Consider the following 13,005-nt stretch of genomic DNA (forward strand, 5'->3'; position numbering starts at 1 on the left):
TGAAGCAATCTAAGGACTGAGTGAACACATGGGATGTTAACTCATGTTTTTATAACCTATCTTCTGAAGCAATCTAAGGCCTAAGTGAACACATGGGATGTTAACTCATGTTTTTATAACCTATCTTCTGAAGCAATCTAAGGCCTAAGTTAACACATGGGATGTTAACTCATGTTTTTATAACCTACCTTCTGAAGCAGTCTAAGGCCCAAGTGAACACATGGGATCTTAACTCATGTTTTTATAACCTATCTTCTGAAGCAATCTAAGGCCTAAGTGAACACATGGGATGTTAACTCATGTTTTTATAAACCTACCTTCTGAAGCAATCTAAGGACTGAGTGAACACATGGGATGTTAACTCATGTTTTTATAACCTATCTTCTGAAGCAATCTAAGGCCTAAGTGAACACATGGGATGTTAACTCATGTTTTTATAACCTATCTTCTGAAGCAATCTAAGGCCTAAGTGAACACATGGGATGTTAACTCATGTTTTTATAACCTATCTTCTGAAGCAATCTAAGGCCTAAGTGAACACATGGGATGTTAACTCATGTTTTTATAAACCTACCTTCTGAAGCAATCTAAGGACTGAGTGAACACATGGGATGTTAACTCATGTTTTTATAACCTATATTCTGAAGCAATCTAAGGCCTAAGTGAACACATGGGATGTTAACTCATGTTTTTATAACCTATCTTCTGAAGCAATCTAAGGCCTAAGTGAACACATGGGATGTTAACTCATGTTTTTATAACCTATCTTCTGAAGCAATCTAAGGACTGAGTGAACACATGGGATGTTAACTCATGTTTTTATAACCTACCTTCTGAAGCAGTCTAAGGCCTAAGTGAACACATGGGATGTTAACTCATGTTTTTATAACCTATCTTCTGAAGCAATCTAAGGACTGAGTGAACACATGGGATGTTAACTCATGTTTTTATAACCTACCTTCTGAAGCAGTCTAAGGCCGAAGTGAACACATGGGATGTTCACTCATGTTTTTATAAACCTACCTTCTGAAGCAATCTAAAGACTGAGTGAACACATGGGATGATAACTCATGTTTTTATAACCTATCTTCTGAAGCAATCTAAGGCCTAAGTGAACACATGGGATGTTAACTCATGTTTTTATAACCTATCTTCTGAAGCAATCTAAGGCCTAAGTGAACACATGGGATGTTAACTCATGTTTTTATATCCTACCTTCTGAAGCAATCTAATGCCTAAGTGAACACATGGGATGTTCACACATGTTTTCATAAACCTACCTTCTGAAGCAATCTATGGCCTAAGTGAACACATGGGATGTTCACACATGTTTTTATAAACCTACCTTCTGAAGCAATCTAAGGCCTAAGTGAACACATGGGATGTTAACTCATATTTTTAGAACCTACCTTCTGAAGCAATCTTATGCCCAAGTGAACACATGGGATGTTAACTCATGGTTTTATAAACCTACCTTCTGAAGTAATCTAAGGCCTGAGTGAAGACATAAGATGCTAACTCATGTTTTTATAAACCTACCTTCTGAAGCAATCTAAGGCCTGATTGAACACGTGGGATGCTAATTCATGTTTTATAAAACTACCTTCTGAAGCAAATTAAGGCCTCAGTGAAGACATAAGATGATAACTCATGTTTTTATAAACCTACCTTCTGAAGCAATCTAAGGCCTGAGTGAACACGTGGGATGCTAACTCATGTTTTTATAATATTCAAATCTACCTTCTGAAGCAATATAAGGCCTGAGTGAACACATGGGATGCTAACTCATGTTTTATCAACCTACCTTCAGGCCTGAGTGAAGACATGGGATGATAAATCATGTTCTTATAAACCTACCTCCTGAAGCAATCTAAAGCTTGAGTGAACAGGTGGGATGATAACTCATGTTTTTATAAACCTACCTTCTGAAGCAATCTAAGGACTGAGTGAACACATGGGATGCTAACTCATGATTTTATAATATTCAAATTTATCTTCTGACGCAATCTAAGGCCTGAGTGAACACATAAGATGATAGTTCATGTTTTATAAACCTACCTTCTGAAGCAATCTAAGGCCTGAGTGAACAAATGGGATGTTAACTCATGTTCTTATAGCATACAATCCTTCTGAAGCAATATAAGGCCTGAGTGAACACATGGGATGTTAACACATGTTCTTATAGCATACAAACCTTCTGAAGCAATCTAAGGCCTAAGTAAACACAGGGGATACTAACTCATGTTCTTTTAAACAAACCTTCTGAAGCAAACTAAGGCCTGAGTGAACACATGGGAAGATAACTCATGTTTTTATAAACCTACCTTCTGAAGCAATCTAAGGCCTGAGTGAACACATGGGATGATAACTCATGTTTTTATAAACCTACCTTCTGAAGCAATCAAAAGCCTGAGTGAAGACATCAGATTATAACTCATGTTCTTATAGTATATAAACTTACCTTCTGAAGCAATCTAAGGCCTAAGTTAACACATGGGATGTTAACTCATGTTTATAAACCTACCTTCTGAAGCAATCTAAGGCCTGAGTGAACACCTGGGATGCTAACTCATGATTTATAAACCTACCTTCTGAAGTAATCTAAGGCCTGAGTGAAGACATAAGATGCTAACTCATGTTTTTATAAACCTACCTTCTGAAGCAATCTAAGGCCTAAGTTAAGACGTGGGATGCTAACTCATGTTTTATAAACCTACCTTTTGAAGCAATCTAAGGCCTGAGTGAAGACATGGGATGCTAACTCATGTTTTATAAACCTACCTTCTGAAGCAATCTAAGGCCTGAGTGAACATGTGGGATGCTAATTCATGTTTTATAAAACTACCTTCTGAAGCAAATTAAGGCCTCAGTGAAGACATATGATGATAACTCATGTTTTCATAAACCTACCTTCTGAAGCAATCTAAGGCCTGAGTGAACACATGGGATGCTAACTCATGTTTTATAAACCTACCTTCTCAAGCAATCTAAGGCCTGAGTGAACACGTGGGATGTTAACTCATGTTTTTATAATATTTAAATCTACCTTCTGAAGCAATATAAGGCCTGAGTGAACACGTGGGATGCTAACTCATGTTTTATCAACCTACCTTCAGGCCTGAGTGAAGACATGGGATGCTAACTCATGTCCTTATAAACCTACCTCCTGAAGCAATCTAAAGCTTGAGTGAACAGGTGGGATGATAACTCATGTTTTTATAAACCTACCTTCTGAAGCAATCTAAGGACTGAGTGAACACATGGGATGCTACTCATGTTTTTATAATATTCAAATCTATCTTGTGAAGCAATCTAAGGCCTGAGTGAACACATAAGATGATAGTTCATGTTTTATAAACCTACCTTCTGAAGCAATCTAAGGCCTGAGTGAACACATGGGATGTTAACTCATGTTTTTATAAAACCTACCTTCTGAAACAATCTAAGGCCTGAGTGAACACATGGGATGATAACTCATGTTTTTATAATATTCAAATCTATCTTCTGAAGCAATCTAAGGCCTGAGTGAACACATGGGATGATAACTCATGTTTTTATAAAACCTACCTTCTGAAGCAATCTCAGGCCTGAGTGAACACATGGGATGATAACTCATGTTTTTATAAACCTACCTCCTGAAGCAGTCTAAGGCCTGAGTGAACACATGGGATGCTAAATCATGTTCCTGTTGTAGTATATACACCTGTTCTAGTGTGATGGACATAGCTGTTCTATCTTTAGCACTTTTACAACTTGTAAATCTTATACCCTGTAACTTTCTTGTCAACTGAAAGTGAGAAGAAGAAAAAATAAGCAATTACCAATAATATTCTAGGCTTAGATGTCCTGAGCAGTATAAGTTAGAACAGCTTGTTTAGACAAAAAATAAACTGTAACTTCTCTTGAAGTGAATTTTAATGTGTGTATTGTATTCGGTTTACTTTTCTACATTGGCTAGAGGTATAGGGGAGGGTTGAGATCTCATAAACATGTTTAACCCCCCCAGTTCACCATAAACTGACCTAATCTCAAACTAATTCATGTAAAATAAGCAAAAGTTTCGAAATCAATAGACCATGACTGAGGGGGCAGGGCCAAAAAATCTCCATAGAAATGAGATGTACCAATGCTTATACAACTGCATACCAAATATGATTGACCTACCACTTGTGATTCACCATAAACTAGACCTAATCACAAACTAATGCATTGTTGCCTCCGCCGCCACAGGGAACAGCATACTTATGTCTCCCTTTTTGACTCTGTCAAGGCGAGACAAAAAAGCTGCACATGCTATACTTGAATGACTTAGTGTCTACTGTAAAACATGTATACATAAATTTTCTTGTAAAGGAAATCATTTATATTATCAAAATCTTCATAAACGTACTGCTATTGAGTAATTGTTTCAAGTTTACTAATTCACAGATACTTTTTTTGTATGCAGTGACCTTAACTAGGATAAATATATAAAAAACAAGAATGTGTCCACAGTACACAGATGCCCCACTCGCACTATCACTTTCTATGTTTACTGGACCGTGAAATTGAAATAAATTCTCTAATTTGGCATTAAATTAGAATGATCTTATCAAAGGGAACATGTATACTAAGTTTCAAGTTGATTGGACTTCAACTTCATCAAATACTACCTTGACCAAAAACTTTAACCTGAAGTGTAACAGACGGACGAACAAACTAACGGATGAACAAACAGATGAAGGGACGCTCAGACCATAAAACATAATGCCCCTCTACTATCGTAGGTGGGGCATAAAAATGTGCATACAGACTTAGTTTAGTACTGTATATGTGCATGTATTGGTTCAAAATTTCAATAGCATTTAATTTACAAGAAACTCTTTTCATACAACTTTAAGTATAACATATCATTTCATAAGGTCTGGTGATTAACATATTAAAAGTTGTATAACAAGCACCTGTTGTATGTGTTAATACAAAAGTCAATATTTAAACTTAACTGACGCAAGGTTTTTAAACCCTAAATTTTAACTCAACCCCATTTGTCGTATTTGATAGCCCAGCGTCATGAATGTTATATATGTCTATGTCTTGTTATTAGCACCTCAAATAATTTGAATGCGATGGCCAAGCTTAAGACTAATTATGTGTCATGATATTAGCACTTCATAATATATCCATGTAGGGAACAACTTTAGGATAATTATATCATTTATCGCTATTAAAGTCATATATGTACTTTTTGCAAGAAAACTTCAACACAACTACATCCCTAACTTCAGACCCATCATTATAAAGATTCCAAAAGCAAATCAAGTCTTAAAAACAAAATTTCACTACGACTGCATGTTTTGTTATAAGAGCTTAAATTCATATAAATACAATCTCTGAACATTTTCACATGTGTCTTGTTGGCATGATTTATCTTTAAAAGTCACTATAAATCCATAAGGGAATGATATTAGAATCACTCTCCTTAAATAAAGTTACAATTATTATTGTTATTAGGTCTTTCCACTTTTCTGTGTAAAGTCCTTTAAATTTTGTTCCGTTTATTTTTTCTGTTTCTTTGTCTTGTGGCATAAATAGGTTTTACAGGATGTGACAAATCAATGTAATGACACATTTCTCCTGTTCACTCACAGGCTAAAGATCCTAAAGTTTATAGAACCTAATGTGATTTGAATGTTAACATGTTTCTGTACAGTATTGCATTGAATGACATGCTCACATCAGTTAAGAAAATCAACTAGATATCATTGAGATGGAAGCCATCTCTGTGGGCCCCGCTGTCAATAACGTGGGGTAAATAAGTTGTATGGATAATCTGATATGAAGCATTATTTGAAGTTATTACATAGTCTCATGTGTGATTTCAATCTAAGATTTTAAGTTAAAACTGATAAATATTCTCATCTTACTTTCATAGTATAATAGTGATATGACTGCATGATGTGAACTAATTGTTGACTACTCTAAGGTGACTTCTGGATATATGGATTGATGTTTGAACAATATGTTTAAAGGTGCTGCCCAATTGATATTTGTCACATATTTTTAGAATTATGCCTTCAATATATTATGACCCACCAAGTATAAAGTATGAAATATAAACGGTTCTCGAGAGGTAGAGCGGACACAATTTGTTAAGAACAACAAACGGATGGACAGACCGACAGACTGACCTTAGACCTAGGATGCATACATTATGACACATTCTCTGGTGTTTGTTTATATATATGTTAAGTTGAAAATGTTTGTCAGGTATAAAGTATGAAATAATAACAGCTGTCCTCTCAAAATATAGTGTGGATCAAATTTGTTAGCGATGGACAGACCAACAGACAAACAGACCTTTGACATAGGAAGTGGTACATACATCATGACACACCCTCTGTTGTTGGTTAAAATGGATGTCAAGTAAAATATTTTGAAATCATAATGGTTCTCAAGATATAATGCGGACACAATCTTCACCACAGGACACAGGATTGTCAACTGAAACCAAAGTTTTTTTGACGTTGACCTTTGACCTAGGAAGTTGTAAATACATCATGACACACCCTCTGGTGGTGGTTAAAATGGATGTCAAGTATAAACTTTGAAATCATAACGGTTATCTAGATATGGAGCGGACACAATCCCACAGAACACGGGGTTGTCAACTCTAAACCAAAGTTTTTGACCTTGACCTTTGACCTAGGAAGTTGTACATACATCATGACACGCTCTCTGGTGGTTGTTAAAATGGATGTCAAGTATAAACTTTGAAATCATAATGGTTATCTAGATATGGAGCGGACACGATCTTCACCACAGGACACGGGGTTGTCAACTAAAGCCAAAGTTTTTGACGTTGACCTTTGACCTAGGAAGTTGTAAATACATCATGACACGCCCTCTGGTGGTGGTTAAAATGGATGTCAAGTATAAACTTTGAAATCATAACGGTTATCTAGATATGGAGCGGACACAATCCCACAGGACACGGGGTTGTCAACTCTAAACCAAAGTTTTTGACCTTGACCTTTGACCTAGGAAGTTGTACATACATCATGACACGCCCTCTGGTGGTTGTTAAAATGGATGTCAAGTATAAACTTTGAAATCATAATGGTTATCTAGATATGGAGCGGACACGATCTTCACCACAGGACATGGGGTTGTCAACTAAAACCAAAGTTTTTGACCTTGACCTTTGACCTAGAAAGTTGTACATACAACATGACACACCCTCTGGTGTTGGTTGATAATCATCTTAAGTATTAAGTATGAAATCATAATGGTTCTCTAGATATGGAGCAGACACGAAAGTGTTACGGACAGACGGACAGACGGACGGACGGACGGACAGACTGATCACTATAGGGCGACCCGACTTTTAGTCGGGGCCCTAATTAACTTGTTTCAGAACAGTTATTCATGTCTGCTTGAAGTTTTAAAAGAAATATCAATCATGAACCAACTATTTTACTTTCTAATCCTAGATTTGTGTTATAAAGAAGATATCTGTATTGTATTTTAAGCTTCAACTGCATCAATAGGTAATTTGATGGTCACAAATTAAGTATTGGCGACATGTTAGCGAAGACAGTAAACAAGTATTTGCAACCATCGAATCACCAATTGATGCTTTCAGAGCTTAAAATACAATATTGTTATCTCCATTCAGGGCCGCAACTGCCTTCCCTGAATTTTCCACATCAATTTTTGTTTGTTTTAAAAGTAATAAAATGAAATATTGACAATATGTACACGAAGAACTTGAATTTATATTATAAACAACACAAGTTTACAGTTTTACTCAGTGTTATCATGATACGTGATATATGTTATTTTCTGGATTTTTGATCGATAGTGAAACGTTTCAATATTTGTTTGTTTATTTTTGTGTGGCCGTCTGTCTGTTATTCAGTATTCGTACGAGAAGACATATGAAACTGTTCAATTTATCAAGGGGCTCAATTAAGCAGAAGAAGTTCCATTTGTATTGTGAATCTTTTATGATATCAGAAATTCGTTACTGACTGAATCAGATATTTTTTTTTTAACATCTCCTGATCGTACAAGAACATTGTGGTCCCAATGCCTTAGTAGTTAAACACTCACATTCGTTGTAGCAGTGACTTTCTATACTTATCTAAAATATACTATAAAATATAGATATAAACCCCTGCCTCCCATGAATTAGAACCCTAGTAACGGCCCTGCCATTCTATTATAATCTAATTAAACTGACAGAAAGATGTTAAATCATACATAAAATCTGTCATACATCGTCTGCAGAATTGTGAATTGATGCCTTGAAACTTTGTGATGATATCCAATCAAAATGAATATTACAAATGGTGTTGCATTAGAATCAAGATTCATTAACATATCTTCAATAGGTCTGTATTAAAGAGTTTAAAAATAAAAATTATTGAATAGCGAGTTCTTTCAAGTTGAATAATAATGTTTGTTTAATAAATTTATAGATTCTGTATATTCCATATACCATACATTAAAAGAGATTCACTTGTTGTCAAGTATCGAGTTGCGAGTTACGAAAGTCGAGTTGCGAGTTACAAAAGTCGAGCTGCGAGTTACGAAAGTCGAGTTGCGAGTTACAAAAGTCGAGCTGCGAGTTAAGAAAGTCGAGTTGCGAGTTACAAAAGTCGAGTTGCGAGTTACGAAAGTCGAGTTGCGAGTTACAAAAGTCGAGTTGCGAGTAACGAAAGTCGAGTTGCGAGTTACGAAAGTCGAGTTGCGAGTTAAGAAAGTCGAGTTGCGAGTTACAAAAGTCGAGTTGCGAGTTACAAAAATCGAGTTGCGAGTTAAGAAAGTCGAGTTGCGAGTTACGAAAGTCGAGTTGCGAGTTACAGAAGTTGAGTTGCGAGTTACAAAAGTCAAGTTGCGAGTTAAGAAAGTCGATTTGCGAGTAACAAAAGTCGAGTTGCGAGTTACAAAAGTCGAGTTGGAGGTTACAAAAGTCGTGTTGCGTAAAAATGTGGAAACTAAAATATTTTAATTTTTGGTGTAACTGTATAACATTTTGGAATGATGATTGCTTATAGAATTGTACATAGTGTTGTTGATTATTTTTGTGGTTTGGACTTTATCTGAGTCTCTTGGTAAAAATAAAATGGACTAGATAATAACTACGTATAGTATTTTCTGAAGAAGCAGATAGCCTTTTGAAATACAGCAGATGGCTTGCAGTTTAATTATTTTTAAATTTCATACATAGCACCGTCGTATTAAACTTAAAGGGAGATAGCAACTAAACTATAGTACATATATGCGTCTGAAGATGAGGATTTGCAGCAAACAAATAGAACTTAATGATTTAGAAGATAATAAAAAAAAAACGAATCTATGTTTACTTTTCGTATTCCATCCATCATTTTTAAACACGCCGAACATGCGCAGATTTATTTTCATATCTGAATATAACATTCGATCACCTGAAAAAAGCGATCGATCTATAAGCATTTACACTTGAAAAAAGATCGATTCAAATAAGATTGATCTTTATAAAACTACATCAATATCTGGAAGTAGACTTTTTAAGACCGATTGAAGATCGATCTTTTCCGTTTTCATTATTCCATCCATCGTTTTGAAAAACGTGTGTTTTTGCCGCCAAACATACGTAGTAATTTCCATGCAATCGTGAGAGATATGTACAATAAAAGTGAATTATGTGCTAAAATAGACAATGAGTTTACTTCTAATTTTTATTCCCAAATTGGAGTAAACTAAGGGGATATTTTGTATCCCAACCTTTTCAAGATTTTTATAAATGAATTTTACCGGATGCATTTAATCAAGGATTTGTATAGTTACTATATCCTTGATTCATCCATACACATACATTATACATTTCATTACAAGTTGTCCAGCATGTACAAAGATGATCTGTAGGGAGATATTTTTCAAGGAGATATTTTTCAGTATTTTTGCTAATTTTTCATATCTCTCAAATGAGTGTTGTGTATATTTGAGAATGTGTCTGTACATAGATATTTAGGGAACTACATTTGTATATTATTTCAAGTCTAGATGTTAAACGAAATGTAAATGAATATATGTTACTTAACAAAGATAATTGTAATGATTTTATAGTTCAGGTTCTCTCTTGAATTAAATATATGTGACTTATTTAGAATAATATTTCGTTTCAACGTATAAAATATGGCAGTGGCTGTTTTGTCGACTCCCTTCGGGGCTATTTTACCAGCTCCAGCAGAATAGCGATTTATACAGAGTTTTGCTATTTTGCCGGTTTTAATTAAGTTAGAAATAACTTATAATTGACAATATCAAACATGTGAACACTATATAACTCAAGTTTATACCTATTTGACTCAGTTTAACAAGTTACCAAATACTTTTAAAAATACTTATGAAATCACGATGTAGCAATAATCATTTTATACTTTCCAATTAAATCTTGCCTGTAAAATGGCGCAAATGTAGTTTTTACAATAGTATCTTTGACAGCTACATTTATAAAATAAAGAATAAAAACGGGGAATGAGTCAAAGAGACAGCAACCAAATCAAAATATACAATTCAACCAAAGGTCATTGGGTCTACAACACAGCGAAAAATCACACACCTAGAGGGAGCCCTGAGCAGGCCCCGAAACACAATATTAGATAGATAAAGAATAGAGACGCCATTCTATGCTGCTAAATATAAAGATGAACCAAAATTAAAACATATACAAGAGCAACAAAGGCTAAAGGTTCCTGACATAGGTCAGACACAAAAAATGCGGCGGGTTTAAACTGGTTTTATTCATCCCCATCATATATAATTTGTGTCACTGACAAACAATAAATTTTTCGGTCCCTAACGAATCGGTATTGCCCGGCTCTGCAGCTGCCCCAAAAAGCCCACTTTAAACGAAATCTGCAGAGGGGTGTTTTACATGTTTGTACTATAGTTTAGTTGCTATCTCCCTTTAAGTTTAATACGACGGTGCTATGTATGAAATTTAAAAATAATTAAACTGCAAGCCATCTGCTGTATTTCAAAAGGCTATCTGCTTCTTCAGAAAATACTATACGTAGTTATTATCTAGTCCATTTTATTTTTACCAAGAGACTCAGATAAAGTCCAAACCACAAAAATAATCAACAACACTATGTACAATTCTATAAGCAATCATCATTCCAAAATGTTAAACAGTTACACCAAAAATTGAAATATTTTAGTTTCCACATTTTTACGCAACACGACTTTTGTAACTCGCAACTCCACTTTCGTAACTCGCAACTCGACTTTTGTAACTCGCAACTCGACTTTCCTAACTCGCAACTCGACTTTCCTAACTCGCAACTCGACTTTTGTAACTCGCAACTCGACTTTTGTAACTCGCAACTCGACTTTTGTAACTCGCAACTCGACTTCCTTAACTCGCAACTCTACTTTCTTAACTCGCAACTCGACTTTTATAACTCGCAACTCGACTTTCTTAACTCGCAACTTGCAACTCGACGATAAGAAACCCTCACATTAAAATATGTATGATCTAAAACTATTCCTGGCATACATACATGACCTTTGCTTTTAATAATTTGTTTATATTTCAATATTTTAACAGCTATAAACCATGCAGACACACCTTCTTTTTCCAAATGGCAGGTGTATTAAATTAGCATGTTCAATCCTATTAATTAGACAAGGCTGTGACATGGTCTATAAGTTAAGATATGACTTCCTTGCACGTAGCCTATGTATAACATAATGGCAAATATATGTCAACTAAATGGTACAAGTCTTTTATACTGAAATAAATTGCTATAATAATAAAATATGCATCCTCACATCCTCCCCCCTGAGAATATTGAGACATCCAAAGCAGTCTAAAAAAAACCAACCCAGCCAATGAAATCTCGATCTCAATTGTTACATGTAATAGCATATTTATCAATTTTGCTGTGTACAGTTTTCTCTACCCATTAAATTTTTTCAAAATAAAATCTTAAAGCTCCAAAAATAAAAAAATTGTATCCATGAGACACAGATGCCCCCGGTTGTAAATATATGGTAATTCTACAATTTATCCATTTATAAACGGACATATCTCAAGAACATTGAAAGAGATATCACCAAAATTCAATCTTGATCTGTATTTGGTGGTAATAAGCATTGTGTATAAGTTTCAAAAAATATTTATTGTTGCAGAAATTAAAGTCAGAATCTGTAATATCAGCATTTTTTCATTTATAAAAGAACATTACACAACAACAGTGAAAGTGATGCCTCCCAAATTCAAACTTGATGTGTATTTGGTGGTAATGCGACCTGTGTATAAGTTCCAAAACAATTGGTTGAGGCAAAGTAAAGTTGGAGTTTATAAATATAAGAAGGGACGAACATACATGACTTTAACACACTTACGCATGTGAGATTTCCGTGGGGTTTTGGTGAATGTGAACAGAAAGATACTACTTATACTACCAATAGTTTCTAGCTTTGTTAACCATGAATTAAGTTTAATGTAAACAGTAGTAAATGTATATTTGTTTCGTGTTATTTGCACTGGATTTATTGACAAATAAATTTTTTAGGTGTCATCACAATATTCTTATATATTATTGCCTTAATATAACCAGACTTAGTAAAGAATTTCTTGTAGTTACATTCAGATGGATATTTTATTAAAGAGGTCCTGCATCATTAAATCATTGTGCTTCTAAAGGTTATCGAAATGATAGTTTAAAACATATACTCAAATTTAAATACGTCTGATATATTTTCTTTTTTTGGATGTTGACAGATTAAGATCTCACAATTTTGTCTTTCTGCTTAAGTTTTGAGATATGATAAAAGATAAAAGTAGAAATTCATAACAATTGTTATTAGAATGCAATAACTTCTTTTAGTCATGCCATGGCTGCATTTCTCTTGGTTTATTTAAAGAACTTGTCCGACTGATCATATTTGCTGTACAGCTTTCAGAAGATCTATCCTAATAGTTTTCATGACAAAAAATCATGGGCAATAACTCTTTTAAAAATGGGGTGTATG

At 34.6% G+C, this 13,005-nt stretch overlaps 1 protein-coding gene across 8 annotated transcripts in view; it reads right to left on the reverse strand.

The window, feature by feature from the left end:
- LOC134697119 (inositol polyphosphate-4-phosphatase type I A-like) overlaps positions 1-13,005 on the reverse strand; it is a 60,496-nt gene that overhangs the window by 3,982 nt on the left and 43,509 nt on the right. For 7 of the 8 annotated variants that reach the window (XM_063559167.1, XM_063559170.1, XM_063559165.1 and 4 more), the window contains one exon: positions 3,633-3,787. In XM_063559167.1, the coding sequence (XP_063415237.1) occupies positions 3,633-3,787 (155 nt within the window). Of the gene's footprint in view, positions 1-2,524; positions 2,557-3,632; positions 3,788-13,005 lie in introns of all 8 variants that reach the window. The other variant, XM_063559163.1, reaches the window with a different exon arrangement.

This window comes from Mytilus trossulus, chromosome 14 (genome assembly GCF_036588685.1).
Source record: "Mytilus trossulus isolate FHL-02 chromosome 14, PNRI_Mtr1.1.1.hap1, whole genome shotgun sequence".
Lineage (NCBI taxonomy): Eukaryota > Metazoa > Mollusca > Bivalvia > Mytilida > Mytilidae > Mytilus > Mytilus trossulus.